The 19,938-nt window shown below is 41.0% G+C and overlaps 1 protein-coding gene across 2 annotated transcripts in view; it reads left to right on the forward strand.

Annotated features, from left to right (window-relative positions):
- Window positions 1–19,938, forward strand: part of LOC127788446 (SAC3 family protein C) — a 43,878-nt gene that overhangs the window by 15,505 nt on the left and 8,435 nt on the right. For both annotated transcript variants that reach the window (XM_052316707.1, XM_052316706.1), the window contains exon 2: window positions 15,646–15,746. In XM_052316707.1, coding sequence (XP_052172667.1) covers window positions 15,646–15,746 — 101 coding nt within the window. The remainder of the gene's footprint in view (window positions 1–15,645; window positions 15,747–19,938) is intronic.

Consider the following 19,938-nt stretch of genomic DNA (forward strand, 5'->3'; position numbering starts at 1 on the left):
TTCTAGTGGATATCATAGAAGACTGTAGAAATTGACTGACAACACTGACAGAGAAAGAAAGGTTAGGCCGAGTGATAGTGAAATAATTAAGTTTTCCAACCAGCTTACGATATTTCCCAGGATCCGCAAAAGGCTCCCCCTGTCTTGGTAAAAGCTTTACATTAGGATCCATAGGAGAGTCTATAAGTTTACAATCAAGCATCCCAGTTTCTTCTAGAATATCTAACACATACTTTCCTTGAGAGATGGTTATACCAGAGCTGGATTGGGTAACTTCTATGCCAAGAAAATACTTAAGCAACCCCAAGTCCTTGGTTTGGAAATGATGGAAAAGATGTCTCTTTAGTTGAGTAATACCATCCTGATCATCACTTGTAATGATAATATCATCCACATAGACAATCAAATATATGCACTTTCCCTATGATGTGTGTTTGTAGAAAACCAAATGATCAGACTCATTACGAGTCATACCAACTTTCTGAATAATAGTACTAAAGTGACCAAACCAGGCTTGCGGAGATTGTTTTAACCCATATAGTGAGCGTCGGAGTTTACAAACCAAACTAGACTCCCCCTGAACAACAAACCCAGGAGGTTGCTCCATATAAATCTCTTCCTGAAGCTCACCATGTAAGAAGGCATTCTTAATGTCTAGTTGATACAATGGCCAGTGGCACAGAGCGGCTGTAGAGATAAACAAACGAACAGAAGACATTTTAGCTATAGGGGAAAATGTATCACCATAGTTGAGACCATACACTTGAGTGAACCCTTTTGCTACCAAACGAGCCTTTAGCCGATTGATGTGCCTATCAGGACAAACTTTGATAGTATAAATCCATCGACATCCAACACGAGATTTACCTGAAGGTAATGGAACCAAATCCCAAGTACCATTGGAATGTAAAGCAGTCATCTCTTCTACCATTGCTTGTTGCCACCTCGGGTCAGAAAGTGCCTTGTTAACAGTTTTGGGAATAGAGACAGAGGATAGGGAGGAGAGAAAAACACTATAAGGAGAAGACAGACGGTGATAATTAAGGAAATTATAAATTAGATGCGGATTGTGTGTAGAATGGGTACCTTTTCGAAAGGCAATAGGAAACTGATCCTCAGGTGGTAGAATCGCAATAGGTGGAGATGCTGGAGTGGGAGGTGAGGCAGCAGGAGTCATTGGTGCAATAGGAGAAGCGGGAGGTTGCACAGGGACATCACCAAGACCCTCATGTGAATGAGGTTGAGAACGCCGATGATAGACCTGTAATGGGATAGACGAGGGAACAGGGGGATTATATGGAAAAGGGATGGCTCTCAGAAGGAAGGGAAGAGTAGAAAGGGGATGACTCAAAAAATGTGACATCAGCAGATAGAAAATAGCGTCAGGTGGCAGGAGAGTAACACTTGTAACCCTTTTGAAGTCGGGAATAACCAAGAAAAATGCATTTGATGGACCGAGCAGATAATTTATCCCGACTTGGAGACATGTTATGAACAAAGCACGTGCAACCAAAGACACAGGGAGGGAGAACATATAAGGATTGATTAGGAAACAAGAGAGAGTGAGGAACTTTGTCCTGAAGAATAGAGGAAGGCATTCTATTAATGAGATAGCAAGCAGTGATGACAACATCAGCCCAAAAACGAAAGGGAACATTATAGTGTAAAAGGTGAGTGCAAGCAGTTTCAATCAAATGTTTATTTTTATGCTCAGCAACCCCATTTTGCTGTGGTGTGTAGGCACAAGACGACTGATGTAAGATCCCTTAAGAAGACATAAAGGTAGTGAAGGGAGCAGAAAAATATTAAGGGGCATTGTTACTGTGCAAAACTTGAACAGATGTATGAAATTGCATTTTGACTTCAGCACAAAAGAATTCAAAAATTGAAAATAGCTCAAAACGATTTTTCATTAAATATAACCAAGTGCATCAAGAATAATCGTCGATGAACGTGGTAAAATATTGAAAACCTAAGATAGACATAACACAACTAGGACCCCAAACATCAGAATGAACTAGAGCAAATGGGGATATAGCTCGATTATTGACACATTTTGGAAAAAAAGTTCTAGTCTGTTTTCCAAGCTGACAAGATTCACAATGAAATGTTGACAGTGTACACAAACTGGGAACCATCCTCTAAAACTTGATCAAACTAGGATGTCCCAAATGGTTGTGGAGAAGAGCAGGAGACTCACTCGCTGAGCACGCAATAGGAGGTTTAGGAAGGTTGAAGTGATAGAGACCTTGCGACTCACATCCGACGCCAAGCATCTGTCCCATACTGCGATCCTGAATAGTAACAAAATTGTTAATAAAGGTGAGAACAATTTAAGGCACGTGTAAGTTGACTAATAGATACAAGATTAAATGGACAATGGGGAAGATAAAGGACATAATCTAAAGGTAGAGATGGTAAGGGTTTGGCAGTGCCAATAGCTTTAGCAACAACTTTAGAATCATCGGCCAAGAAAATAGAATGTAAAGAAACAAAACTAGTAAAATGAGAGAACATATGAGGATTACTAGATATATGATTAGAAGCACTTGAATCTAGGACCCACGATCCTGAAAATGATGACCAAGCGAGGAAGGCAGTGGAGTCACTAGAATGGGTGATGGAGGCAGTGGTGGATGATGACTGCTGGGATGTCTTATGCTTGATATATTTGTCATAGTCGTCCCCAGTAAGAAGTAAAGAATTCGATGGATGTCCAACAGAAGATTTAGGTCGAGAACTATCAACAAAAGCAACATTCGCACGAGGAGGGAGACCATGCAGCTTATAACATCGTTCCTTAGTATGCCCCAACTTGTGACAGAAGTCACACTTGGGGCGGTTGCACCGATTACTACGACGACCCCCTTCCTATTCTCCATGAGTCTGAGTCTGTGAAGCCATAACTGAATTATCGTTGATGGAAGAAATAGGTACTGTAGGAACAGAGGAAACCTAAAGAAAACGAGAATACACTTCATTCATTATAGGGACGTTATGACTGGCAAGGATCTGGTCACGAATCGAAGCAAGTTCAGGACCAAGAGTAGCAAGGGTACATACCATGAAGAACTGTCTCTCTGAGCAAGATCTTCTGCAACAATCGTACTAACGGAAGAAGAGAGTTATACTTAGCTTTAAGTGAAGCCATTCGACCAAGGAAATCAGGAAGAGTCATACCCTGCTGTCTCAAATTAATCAGATTAGATACCACTGAATACAGTCATTGGATGTCACTTGTATATAAAGCCTTTGTCTGACTCCATAACTCACAACATGTGGTATAGTAGGTATAGATTGGGTGAAGAGAGGGGTCAATTGATTGCCATAGAAGACTACACAACAAGGCAATAGCTTTTACCCACGTAGTTTTGTCTGTGGTCACATCCTCAGACTTGGTAATCAAATGATCTTCTAAACCTTGACCCATACACCATAGTTCAACAGCTTTAGACCAAGAGAGATAATTTGAACTACCCATTAACTTCTCAGTAGCTATAGTTGGAGAGGGAGACAGGATACCAGAGAAGGAACTGGATTTACTGGGTCCTGACATGTTTAATGGAAAATCTGTCGGATCTAGGTTAAACAGATCTGAAATAGATCTATTGGAGGTAGGCTAAATAGATTCGATTTGTTGGGTCAGATCTAGGTTAAACAGATCTGTCGGGTCAAACTATATCTGTCAAAAAATAGATTTGAAAGGCCAAATTGAAAGGATCACACTTGTTGGCAAATCTGAAAATTGGAGACATGGGTGGTCAAATTTGGAGGAGGTGCAGTGGCCGAAGATCTGAGCAATGAAGGCGGCAGTGCGAGCGGTTGAAGCAGATCCAACGGTGAGGAGCTAAATCTGAGGTAGATTTGGTGGGATTCGACGAGAGCTGGTGGCCAGTGGTTGCGGGTGAGCTAGATTTGAGCCAAATCTGGTGGTTGGCAATTGCGAGTGAGTCAGGTCTGAGTCAGATCAGGTGGCCGGTGACGCACAAGGAAGGCTACAGATCTGGGCGACGGCTGAATCTAGGCAATAGTGGCAGTAGAGGCCAAATTTGGCCATGACTGATGACAGCAATAGCTGCGGTTGCAACGGGCTTGCAGAGGAGATCTCAGGTGACGGCGGCAGCGGCGGAGTTCACGGGTGGTGCCGTCAGTAGAGGCCGTGGATAGCTGTGACAGTGGTAGAGCAGGCCGAGGGCGGTGGCAGCAACAGCAAGGATGCAAATGGCTGTAGGCGACAGATTTGAAGGCCAGATCCGGTCGGATCTAGGTAGATCTGGTTGTGATAGAGAAGAAGGTGGGGAGCTCACAGGAGTCGGAGCAACAAGTATTGAGAAGAAAGGCACTGCTTGAGGGATAACATAGTGGGAAAGAATTCTCTAACCTAGCTCTAATACCATGTAAAACTTAGAGAGATTGGGAATATTTCTCATATCATAACTAGTAGAATGTATGCATATTTATACAAAAACATTCATATGTCATGACATAAGTCATGACATAGGGTTAACCCTAAGTTTATAATACACATACAAGTGTTATCTCTATATACAAGTCAATAGTGGGAACCGGCATGTCCTAGGATTGATCAAGAGTTTGATTTGAACCTGGATCTGAAATTGTTACAGAAGGAGAATACCATGACTACTGGTGAGAATTCTGAAATTTCAGTTATGGATGAAGATGTACATTGGCCTATAGCATTGAGAAAGGGAGTACGATCATGCACTCTAACATCCCATTCACAATTACGTTTCTTACAAAGGTCTCTCACCTAATTTCAGAACACTTATATCAAATATCAGTAAGGTGCAAGCTCCTAGAACTATTCTAGAGGCCTTTCAATATCTTAAGTGGAAGGAGGCGGTTCTCGAGGAAATGAAGGCCTTGAAAAAGAATGGGACTTGGGAGATTACATAATTACCCCTTGGAAAACATCCTGTGGGCTGCAAATGAGTATTGACAGTCAAATACAAAGAAGATGGAAGAATTGACAGATTTAAGGCCCGCCTAGTTGCAAAAAGGTTCACTCAATCTTATGGTATAGATTACCAAAAAAACTTTTGCTCTGGTGGCAAAATTGAATACTATTAGTCTTGCTATCCTTAGTTGTAAACCTGGATTGGCCACTTTACCAATTAGATGTGAAGAATGTTTTTCTAAATGGAGACCTCGAAAAAGAAGTATATGTGGGAATTCTTCACGGATTTGAAACTAACCTCACAAGAAACAAGGTATGCAAACTAAGGAGATCTTTTTATGGGCTCAAACAATCTCCTAAGCATAGTTCGAGAAATTTACAAAGGCAATCAAGAAGTATGGATATAGTCAATGTCAGGCAGACCATTCAGTGCCTGATAATAATATTTCTTTGGTTCCTGGAAAGTATAGCTTCATAGAATCTCTATCCTGCTATGGCCATAGACTTACAAGCTATATTTCTCCAAGGGCCCATGAGACGTATCTCCCCAAAATAGGGGTCGATGAATCCTGTCTTAACTCACACAGTCTTCACATGCTTCATGGCATACCGAATCACTGCCGTACTCACACCCCTTATTGAGATGCTTCCATAACAATGTCAAAGTATACGAATCTACACGCAAGACACAGTGGTGACTTCAAGTCGAAGGATCACTTACACAACCACCACTAGAGATTTCATTAGACACTTTTGCAAGATCATCTTTTTAGTCAGTGTTGTGACATTTGTATTAGATTAGATTAAATGTAAACAAGTTTCTTTATATTGCTGCATGTTTCGTTTCTGTTTTAGCATTAGATTTAATCTCTCTTCTAGAAGGTTTGTTTCTAGAAGGGGCAGTTGACCAATTAGGTTAGTTAGGTCAGTTGGGCAGGCGGTTTTATCTTGTAATCCATGCCCCTATATCTTATAAATAGGGGTCATGGGATAGGGAAAAATATCAGAGGTTTTAGCGCACCTATTATCGGAAAGGTTTGTTTCCCGTTGCTGTCTTGTGTTTGGGATTGAGTGTGAGAGGTAGAGAGTGGCTGCGTATAGCTTGTATTCTCTAGGATCCTAATAGCTTTCAGTGTGTATAGGTGAGGGGGATTCAAATCTCGTTGTAATCATCTCATGGATGTTTCAAGATAGTGGATCAGATCGGTGCCTAGCAGTCTGGATGTAGGTCTTGTATTCAAGATCGAACCAGGATAATTCTTGCGTGTTCTTGGTGTGTGTATGTCAGTTTGTGTTTCTCCTCTATTTGTTTCATTATCGGTTTGTTCTTGAGTTGGTAGTAAGCTAGTTGAGTTGAGAGAATCGGTGGAGTGTTGTTACTCTTGGTATCAGAGCCAAGAAGTATTCTTCGGCGATCAAGATTTTCAAGAAATTCAAGGAATCTCTCTCACCTCAAGAAACCGATATGGCGCCATCTACCTCCAGATTTGACATCGAAAAATTCGATGGGTCAAATGACTTCAGTCTATGGAGGATAAAGATGGAAGCGCTCCTCTGTAGTCAAGGACTCGAAGGAGGTTTGGAGCAAGAAGCCAAGACAACGGACACGACCACTGGGAAAGAAGTACCAGTGCTAACTGAGGAACAAGAAACGACCAAGAAGGAAATCAACAAAAAGGCTTACGGTATTCTGATCTTAAGCCTAGGAGATAAAGTACTTCGAGAAGTATCTAAGTGGAAGACTGCAGCAGAAATTTGGAAGAAACTTGAAGATCTCTACCTCCAAAGAACGCTGTCTAACCGTCTCTTCTTAAAGGCTAGATTTTTTAATTTCAAAATGCAAGAACCCCAAAAATTGCATGACCATATAGATGATTTTAATAAACTGTGCCTAGACTTAGAGAACATAGGAGTGAAGTATGAAGAGGAGGATAAGGCCCTGGTTCTGTTATACTCTCTACCAAAGTCCTATGAGAATTTTGTAGACATCCTTCAACTTGGTAGAGATAAGCTCTCATTAGAAGATATCATAGGTGCTTTAGAGATAAGCTCTCATTAGAAGATATCATAGGTGCTTTAAATTCAAAAGAACTTAGGTTCAAAATGAATGAGAAAACCTCTCATGGGGATGCCTTATCAGTCAGGTCAAGAAGCACTAAGAAAGATCATAAAAACAGGGGTAAATCAAGGTCTAAGTCTAGAAATGGGAAAGGCCCGATAAAATGTTCCTATTGCTAGCAAGAAGGCCACATTAAACGGCTATGCCCAAAGAGAAAGAAAAATCAGGAGATGGAGGAGGCAACTATTGTGACTCCGGTTATGATAGTTCGGAAGCCCTAATTGTTAGTGAATGTTTAGATAGCCTAGCGTGGGTCGTAGACTCTGGCTACTCATTTCACATGACCCCAAGAAAGCAGTGGCTGCAAAACTTCAGGGAAATTAATGGTGGAAAGGTCTTGCTTGGCAATGACCATGAATGTAAGGTTCAAGGGGTAGGAGATGTTTGGTTAAAACTTCATGATGGCTCTATAAGAACCCTCACATCAGTGAGGTATGTCCCTGATTTGAAGAAAAACTTGGTTTCTCTTTGAGAGCTAGACAGAGATGGTTTTAAGTTTAAAGGTGATGGTGGATCATTTCAGATTTCAAATGGGTCATTAATTTGTATGAAGGTTGTTTTAAAGAATGGATCATTAATTTACCTATTGCAGGCCATCACTTTATGTGGTGAAGCTTCAGCTGCCAGCATTAATTTTAGATCTAAAGCAAGTTTGTGGCATCTAAGAATGTCACACATAAGTGAGCAAGGGCTCAAGGAACTTGCTAGCCAGGGCATTTTAGATGTGGGGCAGTCTCTAGAATTAACTAAATGTGAATCTTGCATCTTTGGTAAGGCAGCCAAAGTAAAATTTAGCAAATAAGCAATTCATTCTTCTGAAGCACCCCTAGATTACATACATTCTGATTTATGGGGTTCAGCCCAAACGAAAACCCATGGAGGTTCTAGATACTTCCTATCTATTATAGATGATTTTTCAAGAATGTTGTATGTATATGTTCTAAAATCAAAAGATAACACTTCTGACACATTTAAATCATGGAAGAGTATGGTAAAAAATCAAAAGGGCCGGCCAGTTAAGGTAATTAGAACTGATAATGGATTGGAATTTTGTAATAAAGAGTTTGATCAAATGTGTAAAGATGGTGGCATAATTAGACATCTTACAACTCCCGGAAATCCCAAGCAAAATGGGGTTGTCGAGAGGATGAATAGGACGCTCTTGAAAAGGGTAAGGTGCATGTTGTTTCATGCTCAATTACCCAAGACTTTTTGGGGGGAAGCAGTTGTTGCTGCAACCCATGTCCTCAATAGAACCCCCTCAAAAGCTATCAGCCTCCAAACCCCTTATGAAAAGTGGACTGGCCATAAACCAAGCTTAGCCCATCTTAGAGTATTCGGTTGCCTAGCCTATGCTCATATAAAACAAGGTAAACTAGAACATAGGGCTAAGAAATGCCTCTTTATTGGTTACTCATCAGGTGTTAAAGGTTACAAGCTATGGAACTTAGAATCAGATGGACCTAGGACCATAGTTTCAACAGATGTAACATTTGATGAAGACTCTACCATAAAATTAGGAAGCAATGAACCTTAGTCAAATCAGGAAGAATCTAGAGAATCAGTTCAGGTGGAGATTCCAAATGAAACCCCAAATCTGACTCAAGATATTTTAGATTTCGAACAGTTTGATCCTGAACCTTTAAGTAACCATGACCTCTACAAAGTATCTTCCCAAGTGGAAGAGGAAGAAGGTGACAGTGACGCAGACTAAAACCTTAGAGAACCTCCTAATCATAATAGATATAATATGGCAAGAGATAGGCAGCCTAGATCCCATAGACCTCCCCAAAGACATGGTTTCTCAAACTTGGTAGCTTATGCTTTTAATAGTGCTGCAGAATCCATAGGGGAGGAACCCCTTACCTGTGAAGAGGCAATGGCCTCAGAAGATGCAGGCAAGTGGCTAGAAGCCATGAAATCTGAAATTGCATCTCTTAAGAAAAATTACACTTGGGAATTGGTTGAAAAACCAAGAGAATAGCGTGTGGTAGGCTGCAAATGGTTGTATAAAATTAAAGAGGGAGCAGGAGAAAATTCTAAGCCTAGGTTTAAGGCTAGACTAGTGGCTAGGGGCTTCACTCAAGTTCATGGAGTTGATTTTAATGAAGTGTTCTCACCAGTTGTGAGGCACACTTCCATAAGAATTCTCCTAGCCATCACTGCTCAATTGAACTTATATCTTGAGCAAATAGATGTTACAACTGCCTTCCTCCATGGGGACTTAAAGGAGAGGATTTTGATGGAACAACCGAAAGGTTTTGAAGCTAAGGGAAAGGTGGAGAAAGTATGCTTACTTAGAAAGTCCTTGTATGGACTTAAGTAGTCCCCAAGGCAATGGTACCGAAAATTTGATTCGGTTATGTTTGGTCAAGGGTATTTTAGGAGTTCCTATGATTGTTGCATCTATTTTAAGCATATTTCTTCCTGTATTTCCATATATTTACTACTCTATGTAAATGACATGCTTATAACAAGTCAGTCCTCTAAAGAAATCCAGCTTCTCAAGGATAAATTGAGGGCTGAATTTGAAATGAAAGAGCTAGGGGAAGCTAAAAAAATTCTAGGGATGGAAATTTCAAGAGATATGCTCCATAGGAAGATATATCTTTCTCAGAAATCCTACTTAGCAAAGCTACTAGTTAGATTCGGTATGGCTGAAGCAAAGGCAGATAGTCTGCCATTTGCTGCCCATTTCAAGTTATCCTCAGACCAGTCCCCTAAAGATGAAGAAGAGAAGAGGGAAATGGATCATATCCCTTATTCGAGTGCAGTAGGCAGCATCATGTATAGCATGGTGTGTACTCGACTTGATTTGGCACATGGAATGAGTGTCATCAGCCGATTTATGGTTAATCTAGGGAAATCTCACTAGATGGCAGTGAAATGGATGCTTAAATATATTAAAGGGTCTATAAGAAATGCTCTAACCTATGGTGGAGCTAAGTTAGGAGAGGAAGCTAGCATCCTAGGATACTCGGATGCCGACTATGCTGCCGACATAGACAAGAGAAGATCCACAACCAGCTATGTCTTTAGGCTGTGGAATTCTACAATTAGTTGGAAGTCAGGCTTGCAACATGTGGTAGCATTGTCCACAACCGAGGCATAATACATAGCTGTTTCTGATGCAATTAAGGAAGCTATGTGGCTAAAGGGTCTAGTTAGTGAGCTCCTAGGGGTAAAAGTCAAGGCAACTTTGATGTGTGATAGTCAAAGTGCCATACATTTGTCCAAAAACCAAGCCCATCATGAAAGGACTAAGCACATAGATGTAAGGCATCATTTCATAAGGCAAATTGTTGAAGATAAAACTATTTTTCTAACCAAGATTGTAGGACAAGACAATGCAGCGGATATGTTTACAAAACCAGTACCTACAGCAAAGCTGAAGCACTGCATGAGGATCCTTCAGATAGATCTAGGACGTCAGTGATGATGCTGGGTATGGGAGACCTTTTCAAGGTTGAAGATGAAGCCTAATTGAAGTACAAATGGGTGGAGAATTTGTTGTGACACTTGTATTAGATTAGATTAAATGTAAACAAGTTTCTTTATATTGCTGCATGTTTCGTTTCTGTTTTAGTGTTAGATTTAATCTCTCTTCTAGAAGGTTTGTTTCTAGAAGGGGTAGCTAACCAATTAGATTAGTTAGGTCAGTTGGGCAGGTGGTTTTATCTTGTAATCCACGCCCCTATATCTTATAAATAGGGGTTATGGGATAGGGAAAAATATTAGAGGTTTTAGCGCACCTATTCTCAGAAAAGTTAGTTTCCAGTTGCTGTCTTGTGTTTGGGATTGAGTGCGAGAGGTAGAGAGTGGCTGTGTATAGCTTGTATTCTCTAGGATCCTAATAGCTTTCAGTGTATATGGGCGAGGGGGATTCAGATCTCGTTGTAATCATCTAATGGATGTTTCAAGATAGTGGATTAGATTGGTGCCTAGCAGTCTGGATGTAAGTCTTGTATTCAAAATCAAACCAGGATAATTCTTGCGTGTTCTTGGTGTGTGTATGTCAGTTTGTGTTTCTCCTCTATGTGTTTCATTATCGGTGTGTTCTTGAGTTGGTAGTAAGCTAGTTGAGTTGAGAGAATCGGTGGAGTGTTGTGAGTTACTCTAATAGTCAGGTCATAGTCCAATGAACTTGTACTCACCAGCAAGCACCGGTGTACTAGCTTAGGTATCCCATACCTGTAGTCTGTAAGATCAACTACTATCTTTCCTAAAGGTAACAACATAGCACACACCAGTCTCTTTGTGTCATTGATGTCCTGTCTCGATAACACTTTTGACTAGGGGCAGGTTTAAGGTTGTACTCTTAGGTGTATCAAGGACTTTACAATTGAAGTCACACCTCAATTCCTTTCTACACAGAGTAAACCTAGGGACTTTGTCTTGAGGCATCTTGTATTTAAATAATTGATAAACAAACAAATAAATACAAAAGACAAAGTTTGCCAATAAATAACATGAACATGAAACAATTAAATATATTACTCAACAAATATACCATATCATAATATATCAAGTACAACTTAACTCTTAAGTTGTAGGGCATACACTAATACCTAGGCCGCAGACAGTAAAAGAACTAAGAGGTTTCCTAGGGTTAACAGGGTATTACCGGAAGTTCATACAGAATTATGACCCCATCATTAAGCCCCTAACTGAACTCCTCAAGGAGGACAATTTCCAATGGAATCCAAGGGTGGGCTCAACCTTCTTGACACTCAAGAAGGCCATGACAGAGGCACTGGTGCTAGCTCTCCCAGACTTTTCTAAGACATTTGTGGTAGAAATAGATGCATGCGACAATGGGATAGGTACGGTGTTAATGCAGGAGGGAAGACCCTTGTTCTATATCGGTCAAGTGTTGGCTCCAAGACACTTAGGCCTAAGTGTTTATGATAAGGAGTTATTGGTCGTGTTAGGAGCTATTGAGAAGTGGAGGCACTACCTAGAAGCATGACCTTTCATTATCAAGATTGACCACGAGAGCCTGTAATTTTGATCCCAACAAAGGCTGCACACCCAGTTGCAAAGGAAGGGGGTGTCCAAATTAATGGGGTTGGATTATACTGTTGTGTACTGCAAGGGGAAGGAAAATGTGGTAGTCGACGCCCTCTCAAGAAGGGAAGAAAAAGGGGAATGTCGGTCTATAACGTTTGTGGTGCCTGAGTGGGTTAGGGAGGTGGTAGGAAGCTATGACCAAACCCCATGGGTGCAAGACCTAATAACTTAGCTTGCAGTTCAATCCACAGAAAAGCCAGGGTATACCCTTTCCAATGGTCTGGTAAGATTTAATGGCAGGGTAGTCAGGGGAGAGAATGAGCCACTCAAAAGGCAAATCATAGCCTCTTTACATGCTTCTCCAATAGGTGGCCACTCGGGGATACAAGCCACTTATCAGAAGGTGAGGCAAATGTTATATTGGCCAGGACAATAGAAAGCAATGGTAAGTTTTGTGTTGTCGTGTGAGGATTGTCAGAGATGCAAGCATGAGAATGTGGCTTATCCAGGTTTGTTGCAACCCTTGGCAATGCCTAAACAAGCATGGGAAGGAATCTCTATGGACTTCATAAAAGGGCTACCCAAATCAGAGGGCAAAGATGTGGTTTTGGTTGTGGTAGATAGACTAAGTTCTCCCATTTTATCAGTCTAACCCATCCCTTCTCAGCACAAGTAGCCAAGAAGTTCATGGATTCGGTGGTTAAACTACATGAGGATCCTAAGTCAATTGTCTCGGATAGAGACAAGATTTTCACAAGTATGTTTTGGCAAGAATTGTTCAAGAGCATGGAGGTAGGGCTGCACATGTCCATAGCCTAACTACCACCCCCAAACTGATGGCCAAACTGAGAGAGTTAACCAATGTTTGGAGGCTTATCTAAGGTGCATGTGTTTCAATAGGCCAAGGAGTTGGAATCAGTGGTTGTTGTTAGCTTAATGGTGGTATAATTCCAACCACCATAGTGCCATCAACAAGAGCCCTTTTGAAGTAGTGTTTGGCTATAAGCCACCCCTCATCCCAGCCCTATCCAGTTCTACAGCTACTATGGCTTCGGTGGAGCAATACTTACAACAAAGACAAGAGGTTTTGAAGGTATTGAAGAGGGAGTTGGCCACAACACAGAATAGGATGAAGCAGAATGCCAATAAGAAGGGGAGTGACGGGACCTTTGAAATAGGGGACAAGGTTTATTTGAGAGCGAAGAGATCTTTGCAGCAGCCATTCACATCTACCCTTACATCCAAGCTAAGCTCAAAGTACTTTAGGCCATATACTATCGAGGCCAAAGTGGGGAGGTTGCCTACAAGCTCAAACTGCCCCCACAGGTCCACATATATCCTATATTCTATGTATCTCTCTGTTAAAGAAATCCATTGAACCACAGGCAACAATTAGTTCAGATATCCCTACTGTGGATAAGGAAGAGGAAGTGATAGTGGAGCCATAGACCATTCTGGACAAGAGAGTGATCTACCAAGGTTCTTTGCCCCTAACACAAGTGCTAGTCAGGTGGTCGCACATGGATCCTCATCACACCACTTGAGAGTATCTACTGGATTTACTGGCCTAATTTTTGCAAGCTACAGGACTCTTACAAATTCTTGAGGACAAGAATGCTTTCTAGGGGTGGGGAATGTTATGTCCCAGTGGCAATTTTGTAAATTTTGAATAAACTTTTGTAATAACCGTAGCCCACATGGGCCACTTGTGGTAGCGGGAACTAGAACTTTCCTCACAATTACAATATGAACCGCGAGAAGGGCCTATATAAGGCCGGTTGTAGGAGGATGGGACTTCTATGTTGAATGAGAAGATCATTCCCTCTTGAATTCTCTCATTTTCCTCTCAATTCTCTCATTTTCCCTCCCAATTCTATCTCTATCTCTCCCTCTCTCAATCCTTCCAATTTTCTGCACTACAAGTCTCATATCCGAGACTTGACACTCCTCAACTATTTAGTTGTTTCTATAGGGTTCGACCGGGGGGGGGGGGGGGGGGGGGGACCACCTGGTTAGTTTTTATACCTTTCAGTGAGTCCTTTCTATTGGGCGATTATTTGTTGAGGTCTCGTGTAAGATTAGTGATTTCGAAGATAAGTGGTTTGTTCTTAGGCCTTCTTATGACTTCTGACCCCTCGCTTTTGGTGCTTCGATCATCATCGTTTGGATAGGGCTATCAAACTTCCACACCCTTCAGATCTTCAAGGTGGCTTCGCTCCTGAGATTACGCGTCTACTAGCCCATGGCCCCATTTCTCTTTGGGGCTTCAAACTCTTGCGTGAGAGAACGCATCTGGCCTAGATAGGATTCCATAGATTGACCCTGCTTATGTACTTGATAGAGTGGACAACAGTATAGAGATGCTAAATGTTGTTAGTATAACACTCAGCGACTTCCTTCCAGACCTCATAACAAGTTTCAAACGACTGAAATAGCTGCAAAACATATCGGTTAATGGAATTCCATAAAATATTACACAATTGAGCATCAACCTATTTCCATTTAGCCTTGTTGGCTTCGTCGACATCCTCTGCCTTCTTGGTGAGATGGTCTGCTTGTCCCTACCCCTTAACCACATCTTGATAGAGGTTGCCCATGAGAGATAGTTGGCAGATCTTATTAACTTGTTTGAGGTGATAACAGGGGTCCCTATGTTGGAAAGGGTGAAGGGTTCAGATGCAGATAAGCCACCAGGAGTAGAGTTGGCATCACTCAAGGACGACATGGGTTTAGGTGAATAGACTGAAACTCTGGTGTTTAAAAGCTGTTGGGTAATTGATACACATGGATCAAGATGGTTTTTGAGAAAACAGACACTGGGGACAAATTCAGAAGGCTCTACTGAGGTTCTGGTGAGAAGACAACGAAATTCCAGCGATGCACACGTTCCCACGCTCTAGCGCGTGGCAACTGGCCAGAAAAAGTCAGACGGCATGTGACGGCTCCGACAGCAATGGGTCTCCTGTGGTCAGCCGATCTAACGACAGTGAACACTATGGTGGCGATGGTGCTAACAAATGATGGCCAAATAGTGAAGTTCCAGCCTAGATAAGGGCAGCGAGGAGAGAGGAAAAAAAAAGGATTTTTAGGATTTGGAAACCGCTGGAGAAAGATACACATCAACAGCTTAGGATTTTTCTCACTGGTGGCTCTGATACCATGTGAGAGAATAATTTGGAGAGAAAAACCTAAGAGATTAGTCTCTTTTAGCTTGCTATTTATGATAGGCATAATGGACCTTAATCTACAAGCTTAACCTAGGGCTAATTACAAAGCCTAATAATTACAAATAAAATGCATATAAAATATGTACAATTATTCTAATAATTCTAATATCTTGAATAATATTCGTCTTTATTTTCTTATGTGAATTGAGATTGTTATTACTTTAAACAATCTACTATACATGCACGGTCTTTTTTTTGAATTTTCTGTAATCTCAACCTAATATTTACTTGTGCAATTGAATCATATTGTAAACTAGAAGATTATTTTCCCTATACAGAATTTGATTGGATATGGTAGTTGTGTTCTTGTCAAGCAATATCATGTTTTCTCTTTTGAATGATTTTTACCTTTGATTCTTTTATTTGCATAGTTGAAGAAAGAATGCAACGTGAGCGCTTACGAGATTTATCTGTCTTTGAGAGGTTGAATGGGAATCCTGGGAAAACATCTCCAAGTCTTGCTGTCAAGAAGGTGATCTCCAACTATGTTAATGTATTGATGTTACTAATATCTGAATGGACCTTATAATCCCTATTTGCAACTTGGGGACTCAGTCCACCTCTTTGGGGACATTGATTCCAACCCCTTTTCCCACTCCATTTATTTGAGATACCTGTAAATCTGAGTTGAATGAAAAAGATTATTTCAAGCACCCAAGCCAGCTTTAGTCATTGCAGATTCTGTAGGCCATGAATTTAGGGTTTCATTTTTACCATTTCTATATCTTGTGATGAAGTGAAACATCATTGCCAAGATGGCGCACTTTAATGCTTGACTCTTTTGTTATAAAATGGGCCACAAGAAAACAATAAATAGTCAAAATCATTTTTTATTTGGATCCGTGAGCAAGCAGCATCGCAATTATGAGTTTAGGAGGCGGAGTTTGGTTGGGAGATCCAACCATGCAAACTACCATGGCCATCTGTCATAAATCCCACATCAGTCAAGAAACCATATAAGCATGCAGTCAACACCACGAAACACTTTAAACTTTTGGATTGGCTGGGAAGCTTTTGGCTTGTGAGTATCAGAGCAGCAAAATTCTTTATTTAATCACACATCAAACCTCCAAGGGGGAGTTGGGAAAGTGGTTTGACCTTTTTCAATGATGGTGCATATTTGGGAGGGGGAATGTTTCTTGGATAAGAAAAGGGCTATTTCGGCCATATAAGAGGCAACACCAGATGCCAATTTAAATTTTTAAGTTGAATGAAATTTGTCTAACTTGTGATGCATCTTCCTCCAAAAACTTGAAAAGAAGGAGGGGAAACCTTATGACCCAATTTCCCTTAAATAGCTAATATGGTTATCTAGTGTTAGCATCTCTCATTGTGGACACTTAATATATGAAGTAACAAACTACAAAAGTTAGTATGGCATATCGTATATTGTATGGGCTTTACAATTTCACCTTTTTGTTTGAACATGGGAAGTTTACTTTTTAAAACATTGGCATAGCATTCTAGGATACTTTTTGTTCAGATGCCAAAACAAAGCTGTGATGATCATATTAGAATCATGTAATTCGCACAATATCTACTCTTCCTTTTTCATGTTACTCTCTTCTTTATTCTGTTTCAACTTGAACTCACCTTCCATTTTCCTTTTTTTTTTATTTACCTTTTTGTTTCTAGTTTCTCTCATTCAGGATAAACATAGTCCTGCCTCCGTCCCTCTCTAATTTCATTTCTCTCCCTCCCTCCTTCCCCACCCCCCCCCCCCACCCCCCCCCAAAAAAAAAAAAAAAAAAAATCCTCCTATAAGGAGAACACACAAATGGTATAATGTGCACTTTTAGTATGGTATCAAGCTCTCTGCCATTTGCTCTCTTAACTCTTTTTTTTTTCTTTTTGGGCTCAATTTTCTTCTCTCTCTAATAGAACTCAATTTGTATTTGTATGAAAATTTTCATGATCTCATTCTGCGCCACTATTATTATTTAATCCAATAAAGCATTTTCTAGATTTTGGATTGGATTTATGTGGCAGTACTTGAAAATCTGCTGCATGTCCTGAATGTCTGTGCTGGGGCTTGTATGCATGTAGTGAGCAGGGTTTCTTTTCTAGAATCTAGATCTTTTACAACAACAACATATCCAGCATTTATCCCACTATGTGGGGAATCTGGATCTTTTAAAGTGTAAAATAGAAGGGAAGTTTTTTTTCTAGAGTACCTTTCTGGAAGTTTGCTTTCTTTAAGAATCTCAGATTTGATTTTCTTATTATTCATGCTCTTGTAATGAGTGCAACATTTAGGGCCTGTTCAGTTGTAGAAAACATTTTCTGTTTTCTAACTTCAATTTTCTATTGAATAATTGAATCTTCCATTAGAAAATAGAAAACCAAGTTTTTCTACTTTTTCAGCTTTATGCTATGAATTAGAAATGTCCTTTTTGATGTTTTCTAAATTTTCTGAAAATGAATGCTATGACTTTTTGGAACTTTAAATGTTAGGACAGTGATAGAACTCTTCTCAAAAATTGATTGAACTTTCACTCAAAAACAGTAGGAATTCCTCACTTACAGTAGCTTCAACAATGGATGTAGCAAAAACAATGAAAGAAAAACCAAATAGGCCTATTCGAGAGGGCCTCTCTCTCCCACGACTTCTCTAACAGAATTTTCCACACCTCTCTCTCCTTCTCTTCTCCCTTATATACTTACTCCTCCCACTCGTTCCAGCCACATGCTAGAATATTTTCTTCTAACTAACTTGTGACTTTTTTTAGCCTTGGGTCATTTTACTTGGTTGCCCCCCCCCCTCCCACCCCTTTTCCCCTCCTTCTTTCTCCTCTGATACGTTTGTTTAATGGGAGTCCTAACAACACTCCCGCCTATAAGTCGCACCTTGTCCTCAAGGTGAAATTCTTGATATTGAAGAAGAATCTGATGGTATGGCTCCCAGGTTGCTTCCAATGGGGGCAGCCTCTTCCATTGAATAAAGACATAAAGGTTCTTTAGATTTTCCTTTGTGCCTGGCCTTATTCCCAACAGAAATTCTGAAGACACTTTCATTTCCATCTCGGCTGAAAGCTGATCAGGGATTTCGAGGGTTTCCCTAATTGCTCCTTCCGCCTTGCGCAGCTGCGACACATGGAACACGGGATGGATAGCACTAGAAAGGGGTAAGGACAGCTTGTAGGCCACATTCCCGATCCTCTTCTCCACTGGAAAAGGCCCATAGAACCTGGGTGATAACTTCTCATTCAATCTCTTTGCCAATCTCTTTTGTCGATAGGGCCGAATTTTTACATAAACCATATCTCCCACATCAAATTGCACATCTCGCCGCTTCCTATCAGCTAACTCTTTCATCCGAGCTTGAGCCTTCAATAGTTGGGACTTTAATTCATCAAGAATGGAGTCCCGCTCCAACAGCTGCTGTTCGATTGCTGAAACTGTTGTAGTACCCCTCTCAAATCTCAATAATGGGGAAGGTTCACGCCCATATACAATCTGGAACGGAGTTAATTTTGAGGCTGTATGAAATGAAGTATTGTACCAATATTTAGCCCATGGCAACCAGCTGCACTACGCTGTAGGTTTGGACGAGCAGAAACAACGAAGATAAGTCTCCAATGTGCGGTTTAGGACCTCCGTTTGACCATCGGACTGTGGGTGGTAGGAGCTGCTCCTGTTCAATTTAGTGCCCAGCAATCGAAACAACTCTTCCCAAAAGTGACTAACAAAAATTTTATCCCTATCGGAGACAATTGAGTTTGGAACCCCATGTAACCTGACAACCTCCTTCACAAAAATCCCTGCTATGCTTGCTGCTGTGAAGGGATGTTTTACAGCAAGGAAATGTCCATATTTGCTTAACCGATCAACCACCACCAATATTGTATCTTTCCCCCCTGACCTTGGCAGCCCTTCAATGAAATCCATAGACACATCCTCCCAGATTTGGCTTGGAACTGAAAGCGGCTGCAACAACCCACTAGGTGATAATGCTTCGTATTTATTTTGTTGGCACACAGGGCAATCTCGAACATATTGTTGAATATCCCTCTTCATTCCCACCCAAAACACGTTCGAAGAGATCCTTTTAAAGGTCTTGAGAACCCCGGAGTGGCCTCCAATCCGACCATCATGCCCCTCCTTCAGTATTAATAGAATCAAGGTGGAGCCTTTAGGTAGATACAGCTTCCCTTTGAACAGCAAGTGCCCATCCACCAAGGTAAAACCCGGCTTTCGCGTGGGATCAGCCTTCACCTCCTTAACTATTAGTTGGAGTGGCACATCCTCCTCCACCTCCTTCTTAAGTTGGTCAAGTTGCACCACTCGAGGAACGATGAGAGTCAATAATGAAACGGAAGATTGGAGACGTGAAAGGGCATCCGCTGCCCGGTTCTCCAACTCGGGTTGGTATTGAATCTCACACTCATATCCCATCAACTTCATGACCCATTTTTGGCACTCTGAACTGATCTCCCTTTGTTCCATTAAAAACTTTAAGCTTTGTTGATCTGTCCGAATAACAAATTTCCTCCCAATCAAATAATGTCTCCACTTCCTCACCGCAAATACCATGGCCATCAGTTCTCTCTCATACACAGACCTTTGTCGACCTTTGGGATTTAGGGAATGGCTGAAAAAAGCTATAGGTCGCTGCTCCTGCATCAAAACAGCCCCCAACCCATGCCCGGATGCATCAGTTTCTA

This window comes from Diospyros lotus, chromosome 13 (assembly GCF_014633365.1).
Source record: "Diospyros lotus cultivar Yz01 chromosome 13, ASM1463336v1, whole genome shotgun sequence".
Taxonomy (NCBI): Eukaryota; Viridiplantae; Streptophyta; class Magnoliopsida; order Ericales; family Ebenaceae; genus Diospyros; species Diospyros lotus.